Consider the following 22,225-nt stretch of genomic DNA (forward strand, 5'->3'; position numbering starts at 1 on the left):
AAAAGAATTTGCTATTGATTTTTACAGATTGTCTGTAAAATTAGTTAATTTTCTTTGATTGGAATAGATTGATATCTATTATTGGTTCTACAGATTCAAAACAACTTTTTTCATAGTAGGAACACACGTAGAGATTTTTTTATCCATCATAGCGCATGCTATTTTAGAACATGCACGTTTTTGTTATTTGTAATGTTTTTGTGTCTCGTGCCACTATTCTACAGTGGCCCATAAGGGACATGCTGCAAATAGAAATAATTGCAGCAAATAGAAAGAGTTGCAGCAAATAGAAAGAATTGCTGCAAATAAAAAGCGAATTGAATCATAATTATAAGTACCTCTGCTGAGATTTTCTAGAGTTCACATACATCTGGATTTTCCTTGATTGCTTTAAGCAAGCTACAGGTATCCAACCCACATTGAAGTTGAAGAAGTGAAGGCAAACATGGACTTAGCTGATCTTTAAGACATATCCATCTATAAAGCAAAAACATAAGAAAAATCAACTTCATATAAGATAACCAAGAGACTTATGACACACATATACATCCACCTCACAAATTCTAAAAAGGACTTAATGAAAGTGGCATAATGGGCCAAACTCACTCTTTTCATAATTCACTGCATTGTACTAGTTTACAATATTATCAACCTGAGAAACAGCCTGATTTAATTAATCTGCATTATCTATACAATCTGATTGACTTTTACATTTAGTTGTCATTTCTTTTACCAACAGAAAATGGTACCTAAGCAGTGCATAATGGGAATCATGTCTTTTACATGTAAATTGATCATTGAGGTACAATAAACCAAAAACTGGAATTTGTCTCTGCATAAGTCTGCCCTGAAGAAGTCTTATTAAAGACGGAAATTTGGCAGAGTCGAATACCAGTTTTGGTCTATTGTATTTATTCTGGTTTACAAACATGACTTTTTGGGCCTTTTGTATTGACTGAGGTACAAAAAGTCTGAGGTACAGACTGCATTCCTTTAAACATATAAGTAATTAGAGTGGATTTTCTTTTGAGACTCTAAAACATGATAAAATGAAACTTACTGTATGATGGACTTCACAGATGCAACTGTTTCCTTTTGTGGGATACTCATGTAACCAATGCTGTCCAAAACATCTAATACAGCATCACTGGTTGTGACTTCTTTTACTTCATCATCAGTTGCAGCACTTGATAACTATAAATTTCAAGAAAATATTATTTATTTGTATGTTCAAGTCTTCTGAAAGCATACTACATCCTTGTAATAGAGAATACCTTTCTTTATACAGTGACAGAAAAAAGTGTATGTACTACCATGGTGTCTGTATAAATTGGTTAAAGCTTTATTTCTAATGGTTTTCCATAGAATGTGGTTCAGTGTGTATGATCAGATAAAACTACAGTACAGCAACCCCCTTTGACATTGTCCAAACTCGCCTTCAATTAAAGTGAAACTTGTTTGTAGATGCATTTGAAAAAAAATAAAATAAAACAAAAAGAACTTACCCTGTCAACTACTGTTTTTAAACTTTTATCCTTGACATCATTTGTAGAAAGTGGCTTGCCAAGAAGATAATTTGCAACTGCTGGCATTAAGATATTTGGAACTGGTCCACCCTGTAATATGGACATTGCCATTATCTCTCCACACAACTTAAAATCATTATTAAGTGCCACTGGCGATGACATGGGGTAGCCATGTCTAACTTCATCTGCATGATTGTTAGCAATTCTGAAATGAATACAGCATACCCATCCAGTAAATAATAAATCACTTATATTTAACATCACTTATGAAACATGTGGACAAAAATAGTCCCTTTTTCTAAAAGAATAACAGCTTCATTATAATGGATTACAAATGAAGCTGATGAGAAAAAAGTTGGAAGATTAATCTTTGCTTTTGATTTAAGAATAATTCAGTGCAGTTTTTCACACCTAGCAATATAATGATAAACTACAAGAATATAAATTAACACAAAGTTGAAATGGTCGGTCTTATGTAGTTTTGATGATTTTTTTTAGTTCATAACGAATTAGTGTATTATGAAACAGAAGTGGTATTCCCTATGGGGTGGGTTTCTCACCAGGTATTTTTGGGGTGGAAATTACCCCCACCCCCTCCCAGTATTTTCTACCTGTACCTGCAAACAACTCTCTTTTGGGTCCACCGTCGTCAACACATGGTTCCCCAGCAAATACAACTTTCAAATTTGAAGATGGCCTGATCTTGTTTTGCCTTGCCTTTTTAAAGTCTTCTTCGTACTGTCAGCCTTACAACATCTGTCCCGAGACCTGAAGCTCTTATTCTGGCAATTTCTTCTTTCAGAACTTGTTTCAGTCCTAGAGAATCATACTGGTTTTGATTTGGGACCTCCACACATTCATCATCTTGTAAGTCCTGGGGCTCGTCACTATCAACAAGCCAGGAGGAACACCCAGCAGCATGTTCTTCTATATCAGAATAACAAAATAACTGAAGGCATATTGGACACTGAACAGTCCCAGAGGTTGATGGTTGTTCCTTCTCAGTGCTAGTTCTAGTACAAGTGGTAGTGCTTTGGTCACCAGGGTTCACATGGGTGATGAAGAAAACTCCTCGATTGTAGATTGTTTATGGTCTTTAATTACAAACGATGATACGATTCTACAATACAAATCGATATACAAACGTATGAATACCTAATACAAACAATTAGCTAATCATCTAAGGTAACAAACTTACGAATAAGAGTCAGAGTGTCTCTGTATCTCAGAGCATAACGAATGACCGTGATCCAAGATGGCCGACCGGGGAGACCTGTCAGCGGTCTTCTTGAGCCATCGGATCGGTCAGAGGTAGTCCCTTCATCCCCTCAGTCCGAGGACCAATGTCACAATGATGGTGGGGCATAGGGGTGAGGACTTATTTGGTCCATGTCCCTGTCTCAGGTTCAAACTGTTTGGGTCATCGTATGGTGCGACGGGGGCGTGCTGCTGCGTTGGGTGGGGATGGCAGAGTCATCGCTTCAGGTGTTGAGGGTCCTTGCTTCTCTTCAGCAGCATCAGGTTCTTCAGGCGATACTTGTAGTGCTAGGGCGGCTGTGGCGAGGTCAGGGGTGGGAACACCTGGTGTGGTGGCTGGTGTCGCCGTCCTATTAGTATGGTGACATGTTTGAGAGGGCGGGGATGGGGCGGCTGGAGCCATTGATGGCGTCTTTGCTGGGGCCCCTGACGGCGCCTGTGGTATGGTTGGTAAGGCTGGTGTGTACGCACGTAGGAAGCGGCGGTTTCGTAGTGTTACGCGTCCGGAGCCATCTACCTTCACACGGTATTGATCGTGTCCTGCTGCTTCGACGACTACCCCTGATCTGTCCCACTTGTTCGGGTTAGGGCCCTGCTGGTTCTGCAGGAAGACTCTTGTGCCGATGGCGAGGGGGCGGAGGGGTCGCGCGTGCTCTCTGAGGGACTCTGTTGTGTGGGAGATCCGCGTTCGGAGTGCGTCCTCCTTCGCCGCCCATGCCTGACGCCAGAGGGGTCGTATGTGGGGGTTGGAGAACTTCTCCAGGCGGTTGACAAATGCGAGTGTGTCCCTCAGGGGGCGCCCAAAAATGATCTGGGCCGGTGATAAACTGCAGTCCGGGTCGGGTGTGGTTGGCGAGGTGTAGTTGGGGCAGGTTTTATTTTGTGAGGCGGGTCGTCGCTCGTTAGAGGCCTCTGTGACGTGGGCGTGGGAAACAGTGCGGCAGGAGGTCTAGGTTCAGAAGCGAGTCATAAGAAAGGTACATATCTCGTACCGAGCTGCTCACGTACACCATAGAGAATGACGTCGTGGATTGTCCACTGTAGGATGTTGCGCTAAGTTTGGCGAAGAACGCCCCTTCTATGGATATGGGCGAGTTATTAGCCGCCGTTAGGCTAGGTCTGATGGGTTGGAGCTCTTCTCTCGAGAAGCCACATGCTAAGAAGTCCGCCAGGGACCATAGGTTGGATTGTGCTCCGGTGTGTGCTATGGCAGACACGGCGGCGTGTATGTAGGGGGTGGTGTCGGCGGTTTCCTTCCGATGTCTGCCCTTTCGTGCGATCGAGATTGTGATTGGTACCCTGGGGTGATCCCTGAAGCGGGCTCGCTTCCATTCTCCCTTGGAGAAGATGTGGTGGTCTAGACGTACGGGCCGCTTGGCCGTGGTGGCGTGTGTGGTGGGGCGGGTATCTTGTTTCGTCTCACCGTGGAGGGATGATATCTGAGCAATCGGCTCTGCTTGGGTGGCATGGACCGTCGGGGCCTGGGGCGAGCGTTGTTGAGGCTGTCGCTGTGGGCGTCTTGATCGCCGGTTCATCCTATGACAGTCGATGCACAGCTGGTGCTGTTTTTTGTTCCATCCGCGAGCTCCTTCGGTAAACAGCTTGAATGTCTTTTGAAATCTGGGGCATGTTGCTTCTTTCGCCGGATCCGCTTGAGGGGGGCTTGGGGCAGTGTGCGGTGGGTTTGTTTTCTGTCTCTCGAAGGATGAGACGGCGGATAATGAGGGGGAAGGGGGCAGGGCGTTGCGTGCCATTTCCTTACTCTCTACTACAGTGATGACTTGATTTATCGGCTTCTCCAGGATACCGTCAATGCCCAGGACTTCCCTCCGAATCTCGTTATCGTATAGTCCGTTAATGATGACGTCACGGATTACGTGGTCTGTGTAGTCGACGGGACGACTACATGAGCACTTCGCGTTGTAGGCGCAGGTTTCAGCTTTGCCTCTTACTTTAGCCGTGAAGGACCTGAATGACTCGTCTCGCTCTTGTCGCATCTGGAGGAGTTCAGTGCGGAGCACGCAGGTAGCAATGGGGATAATGGCGAGGGATCGCATGGCTTCCATCAGTTGGGTTAGTGACTCGTTTGCAGCATTGGGGTTAGCCTTGAGGATGCTGTCTCCCAGCTCAGTGCCAGCGCACTGGAAAAGCTGTGATGGGGCTGATTTTTCGTCAATCCCAGAGCCTGCTCGGAACACTTCCCATCTTCGTGTAAAGATGTTCCACTCTTCCATTGTTACGCCGACGTCAATCTTCGGCCGGTCTAGTTTTGGCCCTTTGGGAGCTGTGTTGGCTGGTAGGCGCCCGGGTTGAGCTTCATTTCTGTGGACCAGGTTGTGGTTGGCCAATAGGGCAATTGCCACAGCCTCGGACGCGTCGGTGGTCTTGAACTCACAGTCGGGTACAGTGCATTCGATGACAACCATTGCGGCGAATCAATCGTATCATGAAGAAAACTCCTCGATTGTAGATTGTTTATGGTCTTTAATTACAAACGATGATACGATTCTACAATACAAATCGATATACAAACGTATGAATACCTAATACAAACAATTGGCTAATCATCTAAGGTAACAAACTTACGAATAAGAGTCAGAGTGTCTCTGTATCTCGGAGCATAGCGAATAACCGTGATCCAAGATGGCCGACCGGGGAGACCTGTCAGCGGTCTTCTTGAGCCATCGGATCGGTCAGAGGTAGTCCCTTCAGGTGACAGTGATGTGGTCAGGACTCTCAGAGGGGGTAGTTCTGCTGTTTGAAGTTTTAGAACTTGTTATTTTTGGCGATACGGCGTCCTTTTCAGTGCTGGTGTTTTTATCGTCGGAGGAAGTGCTTCCATACTCGTCTGTAAACAATCCAGAGCTGACGAAGTCAAAGTAATCCATCTGTGTGGTGAGGTAAAAGATGATCCGACTGTAAGGTTTACCAAGTGCTTCCTTATACGCCTTTTTCAACAGGTCTCTTATCTGGATATAAAAGATAGTACATCGTTGGACGGTTGTAGAGGGTACTGTTGAAAACACTTTGTTTTTCCACGGCCTTTGTCTTCACCTTATCTTGTTTTATTAAAGGAGAAACCTTTAACGGTAATTTTGACCCTCTCTTAATCGTTAAATCCCCATCTATGGACGTCATCAACCCGATTTGAACGGTAACATCTTGTAGTTGTTTAGGATCGTTTCCAAGTTTTGCCTTCTTCGACTTCGCGACAGGGAACTTGCTCGAACGTTCTTGTTCTTTTTTCTTACGAAAATCGGCGAAAGTCAGTTTTTTGGAGGAGACATCAGAAGCCTTTTCTTGTCCATCTTCAGGGAGCTTTTCCCCGCAAGCGAAGCAAAATTTGGTATTTTCCTCGCTTATTTTCGTTCCACAACAATGGCAAAACATTGCTACCGATGTAGTTGCGGCAGAATGACAACACATGTGCCAGGCTACAAAGTTACCAGGGTGCCAGGCTACCTCGGCCTAATGCTTGCGCATAATCCAGCGTTTTATTTGCAGCAGCAACTCGTTATTTATATTTGCAGCAGCTTGTGTTATTTGCAGCAGCTTGTGTTATTTGCAGCAGTTCTTAGATTTGCAGCTACTTATTGTTTCCCTGTGACTGCTTTATATTGATAGCAATTACTTTTATTTGCGGGTTATTTTAATAACATTAAAAAAAATTACTGCGACTTTTTCTATTTACAGCAATGGAACTCGGTTTTTATTTGTTACAACTCTTTCTCTATGCAGCAATTCGTTTTTTAATTGCAGCAATTCGCTTGCTATTGCAGCAATTCGATTTTAATTTGCTGCAATTTTTTCTATTTGCTGCAACTCTTTCTGTTTGCAGCATGTCCCTTATGGGCCACCGTACTATTCTGATGTAAATAAGCCACCTTTACCTTCTTCAGTCTGCCCTAAAGAAGTCTTATTAAAGACGAATGCCAGTTTTTGGTGTATTTTATTTTGTTTATAATATATTAAAAATATCTAATAATAGTATAATAAATAACGTAATTATCAATCCTCAAACATTGCTCAGCATTGCTAAGAAGCTTTTTTTGCTAAGAAGGAACTGTTTTTTTTTTTTAAGGGAACTCACTGCGGTCTTACACGGGCCTTTTTCTTACATGAAGTATCAAGCTTGCCATGCTTCTGTATGTTATCTCAAAGACAACTGTGTCATGGATACAGTCTTGGATTTTGTGATTCCACCTCTCAGATTCATGTTATTTGTGCAGTGGAAAGGCCATTTTTTTTGCAATTTCATTACTGCATATTTTGCTTTTGTGTCAAAATTACGCAATTGTCATTTGAAATGATTCTCTTGTAATCATGTTTGCAATTTCATCTTCACTGTTTTTCTTTATAAGTGTTGGAAATATAAAATAGAAATAACTAATAACATAGGAATAGAAATAACTAATAGAAATTATAGAAATAATAGAAATAAAATAGAAATAACTAATAACATAGAAATAGATAAAAAATGATGATCTCACTTAAACCCTGTAATTTAGTTTTGCTAACAGAGGATTTTTATTAAATATTGGAATTATCTTTCTCTTATCATGATTTTGATAGTGTTTATTATCTTTTTGAAAACTATTATAATTATTATTATAATCATAAACTGCATTTCCATGATAAATATTTAAAATGCAATTATGCGGCTGGCTCCAGCTTCAAGCAGATCTACATTTACATTTCTTGAGTTGATAAAATCTTGTAAGATATCACATCAACTAATAAATAAGCAATATAAAAACAATAAATACTATATGATATAAAGAATATTACGATAAAGAAAAAACATGTGTAGATGATATACATAATGTGGGCAGTTTCATAGCCTTTTGTATCTCTTTTTGCTATGACAATCTCTTTGACCGATTTCACTAGATCAAGGGGGAATTGGGGAATGTGTGGTGTTAATGGGCAGTCTTTTTTGTCTCAAGATGACAGAGAATCTACTCGGCTTGTTTATCATCCCTTGCTGTGACGCATAACTGCCGAATTACTGCTAACTTTTCATCAGTTTTTTTATGTTATCTTATTAAAACCCTTTTAGATTCTTGAAATCTCAAAATGGTTTTGAAATTGCAAGATGGTTAATTAATAAGCTCAACCAGACGTTCTCTCTGCTTTTTTTTCAACTCCTCATCTTGTGCTGAAGAGAACTCCTTCTTGGGGTTTCTTTCAAATTCAGCTAAGTAAGCTCCAGTGTCACCATGTGCCCTAGGATCTTGAGGGCACAAGCCACTGTGGCAAAGGCGAAGGAACACTGATGAACCACACTGATGGAAAATAAGCCTCAATCAAGAAGCTATAGCGAACAATTTAATCAAAATTCCTTATTGGTCTCTTCAATTTCGCGACATTTAAGCCCTGCGAAATCAAATTCCTTAGAACTTAATATCGCAAAACTCAATACCCTTACCATTTTGTTTCCCTTGTCTCACTCCCTTTAATGACAACCAAGACAAAGACGAGAAGTTACGATTCTTAACTTTTGTCTTACAGCTTCGATGAAAGTAAATGTGAATGAAAATAGCATCAAGCACAATATGATTTCTACAGTTTTGTTTTGTTGTAATATTTAATCAAATTCTCGGAGAGATGCGTTTTTGACATTTTTGTGAAATTGAAAATGATTCTGCACCCAAATCGCAAAAATCTCACGAAATATGCTGATGCTTTTTTTTGCGAAATTAAGTGCCCACGAAATATAGTAGTAGTGCAATATGGTAACCAACAGTAACTGGAGATTGTCTCGTTTCCTGAACTAGGAAACGGTGCAAAACGAGAGAGAGTTCATTCTTTGGCCTGTGTTTTCCAATTTGCGAAGATCACTCTGGCTCATTTTTTTCTGGGTGTGGTGACACTCACTAATCCTCTATTTTTTTTCTATTTTTTCCTCTTCCCCAGATTTTCCAAAGTGTTTATCATCTCCTCTGCCTGCGTCTTGTCTTTTTCTATCTTTTGACACACTGTTTGACATTGTCTCCCTGTCTCTATCTGAGGCATCTGATTTTTTTAACATCTCAATTATATACCTATGTAGCACGTGTTGCAAGTGAAGTTTATTTGGGGCAAGCCAATTTGATTGTGTTTTATATAATTGTTTTGGCTTCTAAAAGTTTTGCATTGTCATGATATCTTATTGGGGTTTGTAATGTACTGTAATATATTGATTTAATGAAGTGAACTCCTTCCATAACACAAGCATAACAATGAACTTTTAAATACTCCATTATCAATAGTAAATGATATTAATGATATCATTGATTTAACAATCGCCTTTTTTATGAGCGAAAAATGGTCTCTATATGAAAAAACTCTTGGAAGCAATCAAATGTGGCATATGATGCAAAACATTGGATTAAGTTTTGTTGCCTAACCATGTATGTCGTCATGTATGGGTGCTTTTCTTCTCTTAAACTCTTAATCTTTTTCTCACTTTCTTAGAAGAGATGTGCTTGGACACGCAGTATTGTGCCCTTTGAAAGAAAGGTATAACCCCTTGCATCTCACCAATGAAAGGCAAAGGTCCAAGCAAACGAGCCCAAAGTGCCAACCCAAATGCATGATTTCTTGCTACAGCTAGACTCGACATGGCTTAAGGCCACAAGTAGGATAAAGCCATCGATAAACAAAAACCAAACCAAACAAAAAAGTATTATTAAAGAAAGGCAAAACAACTTCCTCACTTCATCAGGCTTTTTCATGTCAACACGATCTGTTAAAGGTTTCTCGAAAAGATATTGGATGATAAGGCCAGTTCTTTTTATTTTGTGGACTCTTTCTATTGCTACTGTCTCTATTGTTACTGCCTCAACTTTATGGATATTATGAAAAGATTGAAACTTCTGCAAGCGTACTGGAGCACATGGTTGAACCATGACTAAAGTGAAAGTGATTTGTTGGATGGCCAAGGGCTTCAAACGTTTGTGGGACATTGTAAGTAAGTGTATCGATACCCACAAAATAAGATATAGTGTTGGCTAAACCAAAGAAATCAATCTGTGACTGGTTGAGTAAACATTTCTTTTCGTGTGTAAGCGTTCAAATACCTTGTCTAAAGCTTGATCGTGTTCAGCTTGTGTTTTTCCATAGATGATAATATCATCGCTAATATTTATAGATTTTGGAATGTCATGAATGACGTTGCGAATTGTTCCTTGAAATATTTCTGACGCAGAAGATAAGTCCAATCGTTTGTATTGAAATAGTCCGATGTATGGACTGAAGGTTGTGATTGTTTGCGCGTTTGTGTTTTCGTAGATTTGGGCTTTCACTGTTCTTGTGCGTTTCCTTGATCTGTGTCGATCCTTGTGCTGTCGTTTTCAAGCTCTCTTTACTTCCTTCGGCGAAGTTTTCGGCAGACTTGAAGTGGTTGGGCTTCCTATACATTAATTTCAATCTTTTCTTTAGCTGGATATTCTGTCGTATGAGGACTGATCCGCCCCAGTTGTGACATGTATTGGGTTTGTTTGATGTGTTGTTAAATCGTGCTGGTTTGACGGGTTGTTGTTTGCGCAGCGTTGACTTTTCGTTTCTTGGCTTGTAAGTTGACTTTCTTTCTATGAACGTTTATAGATTCTTTCATGGCGTTGACTGATTCATCTTCGATGGCTGCAGCATGCTGATCAGATAACTCTAGTGACCCTCCGATTTCGATAATGTCTTTCAGAGTTTTGTCCGGTTCACGCAGTGCTCTCTTTTGCAGTCTTGAAGAGCGGCAATGTTGAATAACTTGAGAAAGTAACTCATTGTCAGTGTCCGTAAATTCACAGCGTTTTGAGAGCCCCCTTAATTCTGTGATGTATTCGTTGAGTGATTGGCTGGCCTTTTGCTTGTAGCTTCTGAAATTAAAGATTTCCATCTGGATGTTGGGCGTGAAGTAATGAGAGAAGATTTCTTTTGTTGCCAAGTATGTGTTTTTGCTTTCGCCCTTTTCTGCTTCATATATGGTGTAGACCGTTTCCCCAGCGTAATGAAGGAGCAATGCTTTTTTCCTGTTATCATTAAGGTTCAAACCAACGAATAGATTTTCTAGACGAGCGATGAGCTTGTCTACAGTACATCCTGGAGGAAACCTAACATTTTGTGCGTGTTTTTTGCGCGTGTTTTGCGTGTAGTTTGAGTATAATAAGATACATACACTCAAACTCCACGCACCTTGTGTGGACTACACGCACCTGTTTGCCTCATTAACTTCTACCAAATCCCTTGAGAATATTAGGAGCTACACCTGATTGTTATGCCTCAACGTTTAGATTATGCGAAAAAAACTCTTACTGTTAATTGTTGTCAAACAACGAAATAGTTCCGAATCCCGTGTCGGACTATCGTTGGCGCCCTACTGAATCGCCCTCTGAAATCCCTTGCATGTTTACGTCTACAAAAAGATTGCTTGAGTCAAACAAAGTATCTGAGTCAAACAAAGTATCTTCGTCTAATTTTCGAGATGTGCGAATTTTTGTGTGTGCAAGTTTAACGATAACAAACAAACGTGCCAAGTGACACGTCTTGTCACTGTATAGAAAGTCTCGCCGGCTAGTCTGGCACTACATTCTGTTTTAAGCTTTGACAGGGGTCGGTTCTCTTTTTTAATGTAAACAAGAAAATGTAAATAATTACGAAAAATTGATGTCTTGGTATTAATAAAATAACCAGCACGATGAGCTTTAAAATTGTGTTTAATTTATAGAAATACACTATACAATTAGCTTATCCAATAAATTTTACAAACTAGAGACTAAAGCACATTCGTATTTACTACACTTATTAGTTGGATCCCAGTCCTACTCTTCAGTCCATTCTCAACGATCTTTTTACTGGCCGCCTCAAGTATTCATCCAAGTCCTTACGACATTCAGTCCATGTCTTATCGATTTCTGCTGGTGCAGTTGGAAACATCCTTCCCCTTAATCCCTGAAATGTTCCTCCCCTTAAGTTCGTCTTCAGTAAACAATTCCCTTAATAATTTAACAGCAAAATTGTTTCTTGAGCATGACCTAATCTAAAGCTTTTCGGCGTCAGTGGGCCTGTAGGTATATTGTCTGCTTGTTGAGTTTGCGATTCTTCTAGTGTTGTCGGTGATAAAGGTGCTGATGCAAGTATAGGTGATAAGGGTGTTGCAAGCATAGGTGGATCCAGGTTTTTGAGTGAGTATTTTCCACTGAAACCCCAACACTAGGGGGGTTGATTGCCCCCCCACGAAAATTTGAAATTTCAAGCTCTATAAATGCCATTTCCTGCATTTTCAGAAACGTTAATTACCCCAAAAAGAACGAACATGCTATCATAAAGGCAAAAAAAGTTTTATTTTGTTGAAGGTGGTACATGGAACACTTTGCTCTACAAAAAAATATCTGGTATCCAAACCGGTGCCACTGGTCTATGTTAATATGGCTGCCTACTAACTGTCTTTGAGCAGGAGAAAGAAAAATGGTACTTATAGATGGCAAGCCTGTGGTTGGTCCTTGGTCCAGGAGTTTTCTAGATAATAAGCAAAAAAAAAAATCCAACATTAATATTAAAAATTATAGAAAATACGATTTGAATAAAAACTCCCCTTTTTCATTCTTTGGGACTGCAGTAACTGGAGCTCTGTAGAAAAATCCAACATTGGTTATCATAGTTTAAAAGAGAGAAGTTTTGAGTGATTAAAAAAGAATATAATTTGAAAAAAAAAACTCCACCTTTTTATCCTTGGGAACTGCAGCCACTGGAGCCCAGGGAAATGTTTGTAAACCATTTGAGCTTAACATGAAATCCCAGTGTCAATAGAAAAATTGAAATCATCACTAAATAAAAAACATCTAGAAATGACTTTTTAAGAAAGTTATACAGGCACCAGTTTGAGTTTCTGTAGCTGTTCTCCATCAGTTTAAGGGTGAGACCCAGATGGAACATAACTCACAAGCCCTCTAGAAACAGCTTGTGCAAAAAGTTAAGTTAATATGTTTGCCATTCTCATTCTCCTAGGGTGCAATTGAGCAAATGAATCTATTATTCTGTCCAGGTCTAAATCCATGTCTTTGTGGGTATACATTAGTGCCAGCCCATTCAATCTGTCCTCAGTCATTGTGCTTCTCAAATAGGTTTTAAGATTTCGAAGGGATGAAATGGATCTCTCACAAGAAGCAGATGAAATTGGAAGTGTGATCAGGATTTTTAACATGAAATAAATATTGACATATGCATCTTTGTCAATATCCTCCAGTGTAGCCTTAAGAGTGTCTGGAATCACTTCTCCTCTGTTATCCCTCCCCTTCCATAATCTCTCCCATAATAAAAGCTCTGCCTGTAAACCTATATAATTTGGCATGTCCTGTCTGTAATAATTAAAAAATTCTAAAACATTAGGCTCCCAACCGTCAGTAGCAATCAAAACAGAGGGTATGATCGAAATACCTTTGTAGCAGATAAATACATCATCCTTGAATCTAGAATCGAGCTGCTCGAGTACATGGTCTAGGAAAACTCTGGTCAGATTTATCTTGTAATAGTCTTCAGGATTTGCAGCAGGAGCATTGGGTCTGTCTATGTCTGTCTCTGAGCTACCCTTGGCATATCTGGTTGTACATCTACTTGTCTTGCGATAGTCACTGCATCCTGGTACAGTTCATGGTGTGTGGCATCAATGTCATTGCTCTTTTATGATATCAGAAGAGCAAGTTCTTCTTTTGCTTTCAGGATATCCATAGCTTTACTTTGCAGCTTCACTGTGAGTGGCTTAGTTAGTGCCAAAATATGTCTGACAATAACAATAGCAACAATAAAGGAACAATAAAGTTGATAGCATTAAGTAATGATTGGGCATCTTGTCTGCTGGTAGGATTCCGGTTGGTATTTTCACGCTTGTGTCTGTTCATTGAGATATCTTCTAGTGTATGTGACTGGATGGACTGAACTATTCGGTCTATAACATCTATCCTTTCGATCCATCGTGTGCGGCATACATTAATTAAAGCAGTGTGTTTTTTTATGCAAAAGTTTTATGATCTTGGATTCTAAATGTTCTTGTCGCTTGGGAGAGTTGTCAAAAAATTCAAAAAGCTTTCGCACAACATCCATCATGTTTCTGACATTTGGTATTTGGCAGGTATTGGCAATACACAAATTCAGCTGGTGATTCATGCAATGGACAAAAATTGCCTTCTCATGTTCTGCTCTGATTAACGAGGAGGCTCCATTAAGTCGTCCAGCCATATTACCAGCGCCATCATAACATTGGCCATGACAGTCTTCCATCATCAATCCTAAGTCTACTACAGCTGCAGTTATAAGGTCTTTGATGGCCTCTTCTGTTGTTCCCTCCTTACAAAAATGTTATTTAACTGCAGATGTATCGGGACAACTTCTGTTCGCATCATTTTCTTAAATTCTTCTATAGCACAATCATATTGTAACCGTCGGAACTTGACATTTACCGTGCGGTTACGAAAAATGTAGAAACAAATGCAATACTGAAAGCAAAACTATCAGGTTCTGACACCAGCCAAAAAGTAGTCAAAAATAAATGGAATGAAACGAAAACGATCGGGCGAAAGGCAACGTGAGAACGAATACATGATGCAAGGCATGGACTTATAAGGATTTATTAAAAAAATAAATAATAACTTTTAGATGAAAACAGACATAGTCAAATCACGAGAAAAGGTAACCTAAACGAAAGGCTAGTTTTAAAAACAAAGTACTTACAACCGGTAAATCAAACTGAACACAACTGGCATGACAGGCCCGTACGGATAGCGCTCTAAGCTTGTAGCTTATCTCTGCTGTCTTCCCTGAGCAACTGCATTCCTCGCTCCCGCATCAAGCCGCGCAAGCAATGCGTCTTCTTTGCTCAACGGTACTAAACTAAAAACTAACAGATACTGTAAAAACAGCCGCTTTTAAACTTGCTTGGGGACGCGCATTTTTCGAGGGACGCTAACATTTACTACCGTTCAAATTGCTCAGCGTCCATTGTCCTGTCAAATTTAGAAATTAATCTTCCTGGGAAATGGTAAAAGGACGCTAAACTTAAGTCAATTATCACTATCGAGCTATTGGTACTAATCTAAAGGAGTTTGAAGCATGTTAAAAGTAAATTCCTAAACGTGTACGGATCGAATTAGAATCACGTTTGAGAAACAATCCGTAAAATACGTAAATTACAATCGCAATCCAAAAATCGCTTACTTAAAATCTTTGCAAAATCTAAAATAACCCAAAATACCACCCAGTCACAATATAAAATTTGTGAATTTCACAATTTCCTTGCGCGTGTTATGTAAAGCGCGAAGCGGCCGAAGGCCAATTTGTAAGAGGAAACTTCAATAATTTGTCTAACTCAATAACGTTTCGCCCACACTGAACTCCGAAACATATACAAGCTAAGCAAAAAACTCCATTGTAATATTTAGAGTAGGCTAGCCATGGATATTTCTTAAGCCAGTTTAAAACAAACTTGCGATATTTTCCATTCTCTATTGACACTGGAAAATCGAAAAGCTCACCTGGTTTCCATACATTTTCGATGAATTTCAACTTGTCCTGAGGCGAATAGCTGGCGATCTTGTTGAAGACTAAGCCAATGTCGTAGGAAGAACAATCCTCCTTCCGACAGACAGAGCACGAGCCATAAAGAGTAAAAACTAGTGCAATTTGTTAACTAATTCCTTCGTAAACTCTGATGCAAGTACGGAGACTCTAGTGAGAGCAAACGAAAGGAGACCGTTAGGGGAGGTACAGACCTTTTTATACTTTTGTCAATAGTTTCCGCGGTGGTTTCCAAGTGAGTTAGCAAATCAAAAATGGTTTTGAGTGAGTCCAAACACAGTGAAGAAATTTCCAGCCAATCGCGTGAGGTTTTGAGTGTGTTCCAGTGCTAACTATAATAACACCTCACCCAACCCCCTTGCTTGCAAATTGGTGACACAATATTTTCCTATCTTATGCGACGGATTTTTGAAGGTTCCCGAAAAGTGATCGAAGTTCAAATCCAAAGCTCGTGATCCAGGGCGCTCCGTGAAGTCGCATAAGAATAATAACGACGATAAGGCATCTTTTTACGTGTTTAATTTAATAAAATGCAAAAATACAGGAGAATGAATGATTTCCGCAGTCAAACCAGGAGATTAGGAGAGATCGGAGATCGGAGTATTTAAAAAAACAACAATTTAATTCAAAATAACTTGGTCTGAAAAACTTTGTGTGTTCCGGAACTCCCGTAAACTACCCTGGATCCCTGGCAATTGGAAAAAGTGTTGTAGGAGAATATGGTGTTGCAGGTAGTGAAGGTGTTGTAGGATGTGCTAGGCTGAAGACTTCTTCTAGAAAAACGAAATAATCTCTCTATTTTAAGCTATGAGAAGTTCTTGGTTAGCTAGTATTTTTTACTGATTATCCTTCAGCTCCTTCAGGCTTTCGGTCTCACTTTGTAGCTCTGGTAGTTCTGGTAGGTCAGGTATATCAAGATTATAAAGCTCTGGCTCCGTCTCCTGGGGCACGGCGAAACCGACGTGGGTTTGACAGGAGCAGGCGGGTTGAAGATGGTGCACGGAATGACAGGTGGATTGACGATGGTGGACGACCTGAAACTGGGTTCAACCTACTCAAACAACTATGTTGGCGTTTACTGGTTTTCACAAGGAGTGTTCAAAGAGGAAAATGGAACACGGAGCTTGACACAGTCGCTCCTTATTATGCAAGCTAACAGAAAGTCCTTTGGTAGCTAGGCACTTGACATCTAAAAAGGCTTTCAGATATGTTAAGATAATGGTTTATCCAGTGGATGTTGCCTCAAAGCTAACCTTGGACTGACATGTTTGCCGTAATGTTTACAATGCTGCAAATGACGATGGTAACAAATTACATGCATACTGCGCTAGTGCGAAGGGCAAGCTTTACACGTGATTATTATGATTTGCAGTACTCAATACATTGTTGCTCATGCTGTTGTACTGATGGTACTCTTCTGTTAGTTTACAAGTACAAATGGTGGTATTAGATAACCAACTTTCAATTGCCTCTTGAAACCAACATGCTCCTTCTATTCTTTTTCGGATCTATTTCACGCCCTTTTATTTTGCAATTAAAGTTAACAGACAATAGTCTCTGCTGCATTTGCGTAGCATCTTTGGTGTGACAAGCAACGCCATTACTTAATGAAGGCACAGACTTGTTTTAAGACCATATTGGGGACCACAGGGTGTCATGGCGTGACATGAACGTGACATGAACACTGTTCTAGGGATGATGACTCAGTAGCCTCAGATTACATTAGAATAATACACTATGGTGTAACCTCTTTGTTCTTCCTACTTACAATACTATAAAACTGTCCTTACTTAAAAGAAGAACAAAAGAAAACAACTGTACAAAGCTATACCTGGGTGGACAAGCTGTAAATGTCTGGTGTTTAAAACTGTGACGTACTTCACATATGTACATGAAAGTATACCATACTAATATGTGTACATACTTACACATATATACAAATACATGTATACTATACTAACAGGTACACATACATTTAGGTATACCTACAGTCTACATACACACTTGTTAACAAGGTAGTATGCATGGGCTTCCAATGGTGCCATGTGCTGGGGTGACCAATTTTCCCCTTAATCTTCTTCTGGGCCATTTATAGATTGTGTGTATGTAAAGTAGGGGATAAATATATGTAAATGCGAAATCAATGTGTAATCATAATCGCACACAGCGAGAACAGGCAGTGAGACACCACATGCTTAAGTGACCAACTACAATGTCAAACAAACTTAATATGAAGTACATATGTCAGTTTTGTTGACAACTGAATGGATGAATAATGATGTTTATTCATATCAAATGCCAACTAAATAAGTTTGAAAAATAGAAATGTTTTAATATGATATTTACAAACAAAATCTAGAATATTCTGAAAAAAAAAAAAGGAATCAGGTCATATAAAATATTGCTCACGTACAACAACCCTGAAAGAGTCTAATAATAATGACACAGATCAGGTCCTATGGGGCATTGTCTCACAAGCTGGTGCGAGCCTTTTTTCCTGTCCATCATCTCAAATTTCTAAGTTTGTTGGATTCTTGCAGAAAAACGTTTGAATAGCTTCTTACATTGAGTTAGTCTTCACTGCTTGAGGGTGGATAGACTTGTCAGAAGAAGGGCATCATTGTATGCCAAGCCTGGAAGGGCGATCTTTAGTGATCCACTTTAAGTGTTTTTAAAGTCGTCGTCTGAGAGGTACTGAGGTAGCTTAAATTGCCAGGCCCGGCAGTCGTATCGAGAAACATTGGTCAAATGAACGTTTCAGATTGCATCTACATCTATCTACATCTACATTGTTAATCCACAGAGGGGTTACCATCACTGTGGATATAAATTAATTGTATAAATACATAAATAAATACATTAATTAAAAAAAAAAAAATAAAAACAATAAATAAATAAAAAAAATTAAAAAATAAAAAACATAAAATAAAAAAATAATAGAAATAATAATAATAATAATAAAAATAAATAACAATACAAATAATAATAAGGCAGAATAAAAATAATAATAAGGCAGAATAAAAAAAAGATTAAATAAAGTAAAAAGATAAAAAATCGTTTAAACAGCATTATTGGTATTAATATAACTTTATTAATTTAATTTAATTTTATTCGTTCTCTAAAAATATATGCACTAGTGGAATCCAGGGTAAGGCGGGGCAGCTTGTTCCATTCTTTTATTGTCCTACAGAAAAACGAGTTCTTATAAGCTTCTGTTCTTGGACATAACTCGATAAATTTATCTGGATGAGAGCTGCGTAATTGGCGGGTGCGTCTATCAATATTGTCTGGTATCTCAAGTGCTGATTTTTTGTTAACAGCCTTGTAAAATAATGTAAGCCTGGCATCCTGGCGCCTTTTAGAGAGAGGGGGCCACTCCAAATCGTTTAGGATGTTTGTGACTGTGCCAGGAGTCCTATCCCAGCAATTTTTAACAAAACGACCCGCCCTCCTTTGAACCTTCTCAATCTGTTTGACGTGTTTCTTTAGCCATGGATCCCATGCAGAGCTGGCATACTCTAAGTGTGGAAGAACGAGCGATTTATAAGCAGCTTCCTTAATGTTCTCTGGGCAATTGCTTAGGTTGCGCCTAAGAAAACCTAAGGTCTGGTTGGCTTTGGACACTTTGTTGTTTATATGCCAGCTCCAGTCAAGTGGGTTCGAGAGCTCGACGCCTAGGTATGGATGGTGTTCAACTGGTTTAAGGATGTGGTTCATCAATGTGTAGTTAAATACTATAGGTTCCCTATTTCTCGTGACTCTCATGACAAAACATTTTTTTGGGTTAAAGGACATGAGCCATTTCTCTGCCCATTTCACGATGGAGGTAAGATCAGACTGGAGCTGATGTGCATCAGAAGTTGCCTCGATGACACTGTATAAAAGAGTATCATCAGCAAACAATCTTATGGTAGAAGATTTACAATCATTGCCGATGTCATTTATGTAGAGTAAAAACATCAGTGGGCCGAGAACGGTCCTCTGGGGCACACCAGATGACACCCTTATAGGGGCAGATGAGACTCCATCAACAAGAACGGATTGTTCCCTATGTGTTAACCAGGTTGTAAGCCAGGTCTTTAGGAGACCCCGAATTCCATAAAAATCCAGCTTGGAAATAAGCCGCTGGTGGAGAACAATATCAAAGGCTTTACTAAAATCCATGATGATCAGATCAGTTTGTCTGCCGAGATCTAGAGCTTTCCCCACATCCTCTAGGGTGGTTATTAATTGCGTTTCACAGGAAAAGAACCTGCGAAAACCATGTTGGAACTTGACGAGGATATTATGGGTATCAAGATGATTCATTATGTCATGGAAAATAATGTGCTCAAGTATTTTACAAGGTACAGCAGTCAGTGAAATAGGACGGTAGTTGGAAGGGATATTCTTATTTCCCTTTTTGAACACTGGGGTCACATTTGCAGTGAGCCAGTCATTCGGGAGAGTACCGTCTCTAAAGATTGTGTGAACAAGAACGTCAGACCTGGGGCGATTTCATGGGCAGCTTCCTGTAAAATTTTACAGGGGATTAAATCAGGGCCATTAGCTTTCTTCGGGTTAACATTTTGAAGTAGTTTGATAACACCGTCTATAGATATTAAAGTAGACGGTATAGTCGGATAAGGACTTGGTCCAAGTGTAGGTATAGAACTATTATTTTCATGAGTAAAAACGGACTGGAACTGTGAACTCAGAGCACGTGCCTTACCAAGATTGTCACTGACTAATTCACCCTTATCATCGCGTAGGGGAGCAACACCAACATCATGGGTCTTTTTGGACTTGATGTACGTCCAGAACCGTTTGGTTATGGTATGGTTCGCTGTTTCAGTACCCTTTGGGACTGTTAAGAGCTGGGACACATACTCGCTGTGTGCCTTAGCGAGATTTTTCTTTACGAGTTTACGCAAGTCTTTAAATTTTTTCCAGGCAGCATGGTTGTTACAGTGTTTGGCATGGTTATATAGACGTTGCTTTTTTCGGATTAACCTTTAATGGAACTAGTGATCCATGGCAAGTTCCATCTACCACTGATGTTTTTTTGTGGGATATGTTTTTTCATGATCTCAGTGATTGTGGTTTTAAAGAAATCATAGTTTTCATTGATCAATTTATGATAGGCCTCATTGTTGAAGTAATTATCAAGATGTTTTTTAAGGTCAGTTTTCACTGCACCCATGTTACCTTTCTTAAATACAAAGACTTTACGAGATCAAATAACACCAGATCATGATCACTCATTCTGGGCTCAACCACTAGGTCTAATACCATCTCTGGGCAAGTGGTAAGAACAAGATCGAGGGTGTTCTCCCCTCTAGTTGGCTCCATAACATGTTGAGTCAGTGAGTGGTCGTTCACAATGTCCAAAAACTTGTGGTTTACTTCAAGCCCATAAGTAGGATTAGGTCTTACAGCGTAGTTATCATCTTCCCATGATATACTAGGCAGGTTCAGGTCACCGGTAATGAGCATGTTTGGAATTGGATTTTTAACCAGCTTGCATAATGCACCATCGAGAGCTACAAGGGGGTCAACATTTGAGTCTGGGGTCCTATAGACTGAGCCAACAAAAAGTGATTTGCTTCCTGCAATATTTATCTTTGACCAGATGCCTTCATAATTACCATCCATTTGCTCCTCGTGAGTCACCACAAGATGGTTGGAGAAAGCAGACAACACCCCTCCACCAAATTCGTTTCTATCCTTACGAAAAATGGTGTAACCTTTCTCCAGAATTTCAGCCGAAAAGACAGTATCATTAATGTGGGTCTCATTTACATTAACAATATCAGGTTTGTAGTTGTCAATCAGGCTTTGAAATTCAAGGCGTTTATCTTTACCCTTTAAGCTACAAGCATTCAGTGTTAACACTCTCAATTTGTGGGGGTCTTTCATTTTATTTGATGCAGGAGATCTTTGCTTGGGGGCTTGGTTAGTGGCTGGGGCGATTCTGAGCCGGATGATTGTACTGATGTTGATAAAGATAAATAATAATTGTCATCAGGAATGTCAGGACCACTTGATGACTTTGAGAAATTGGCCACATCACAGGCACAGCAGATCCAAGAACAAGAACTGTTAGCAAGTGTATTGTAACTTTCATTGCTTATTGAGCAGCATTTTGTGTGATACCATGCATCGCAGTAGTCGCACTGAATACCCTTCTGGTTGCCTTTAACTGGTTTTGAGCATGCTCCACAGGGATACCGGTAGGTGGGACCGGGATTGAGAGGGATGTCCCCACTAAGAATGAGTAGGCGAAAGGCGAGTGAGCTTGGGTTACTCCTTGGAGCGATCAGTTTTCTACGATTGGGATGAATATTGTTCATGAAAATTTTAACTTTGTCCAGGCTCATTTCAAAAAGTGCTGGTGAAATGATATTTTTGATATTTTTGACGCTAGGGAAGCTTGAAGCGCTTCAGAGACGGCCTCCTTTAATTCGGCGGCCATTTTGTCTCTGAGGAACCGCGCCAGTTAGTCTGTTACACAACAACACAACTGTGCATGTGCTCTGTGTCAATGACACTCGTGACAGCCGCGCAGCCAGCTATTGTTACCTGGGTGTTAAGAATGTGTTACAACGCGTTAGGTCGTCGTGTCTGCCCGATAATCAAGAAATGGATGACAGCTTCCTATTGGCCTCATTTTAATTAAATAAAAATGAGGCCAGTAGGGAAACGGATTAGAGAACAGTTTTAATACCAGTTTTTACAGAGCAGCTACCCAGGGCGTCTTTTCCCCTTCTCTTCTTTCTCCCCCCGCGGCGCTCGTCTGGCGTTCCCCTTGTTTACTCTCAGTACGCCCTGGGCCCCCGAGGATAAGAAGCTTGAAGTGGTTGATGGCCTCAGATAATTTCCAGCCATAGAAAGGCACACCAGTATGTAAACAATACACA

At 40.0% G+C, this 22,225-nt stretch overlaps 1 protein-coding gene across 1 annotated transcript; it reads right to left on the reverse strand.

The window, feature by feature from the left end:
* Window positions 1–234: 234 nt before the first annotated feature.
* Window positions 235–1,839, reverse strand: LOC125561131. Its single transcript, XM_048724477.1, has 3 exons — window positions 1,506–1,839; window positions 1,061–1,194; window positions 235–477 (listed from the first exon to the last, which is right to left on the reverse strand). Exons 1-3 carry the CDS (start codon window positions 1,785–1,787, stop codon window positions 354–356), a joined length of 540 nt encoding a protein of 179 aa, XP_048580434.1. The 5' UTR covers window positions 1,788–1,839; the 3' UTR covers window positions 235–353.
* Window positions 1,840–22,225: the final 20,386 nt, after the last annotated feature.

The sequence above is a fragment of the Nematostella vectensis genome, chromosome 3 (genome assembly GCF_932526225.1).
Source record: "Nematostella vectensis chromosome 3, jaNemVect1.1, whole genome shotgun sequence".
Classification (NCBI taxonomy): Eukaryota; Metazoa; Cnidaria; class Anthozoa; order Actiniaria; family Edwardsiidae; genus Nematostella; species Nematostella vectensis.

Bases quoted from the DNA above. Each gene is read 5' to 3' on its own strand.
- LOC125561131 (XM_048724477.1), bottom strand. From the start codon at position 1,787: ATGTTAAATATAAGTGATTTATTATTTACTGGATGGGTATGCTGTATT. The intron at 1,195-1,505 runs GTAAGTTCTTTT...TGAAATTTATAG, and splicing joins TAAAAACAGTAGTTGACAGG to TTATCAAGTGCTGCAACTGA. The intron at 478-1,060 runs GTAAGTTTCATT...TTTGCTTTATAG, and splicing joins TCTGTGAAGTCCATCATACA to ATGGATATGTCTTAAAGATC.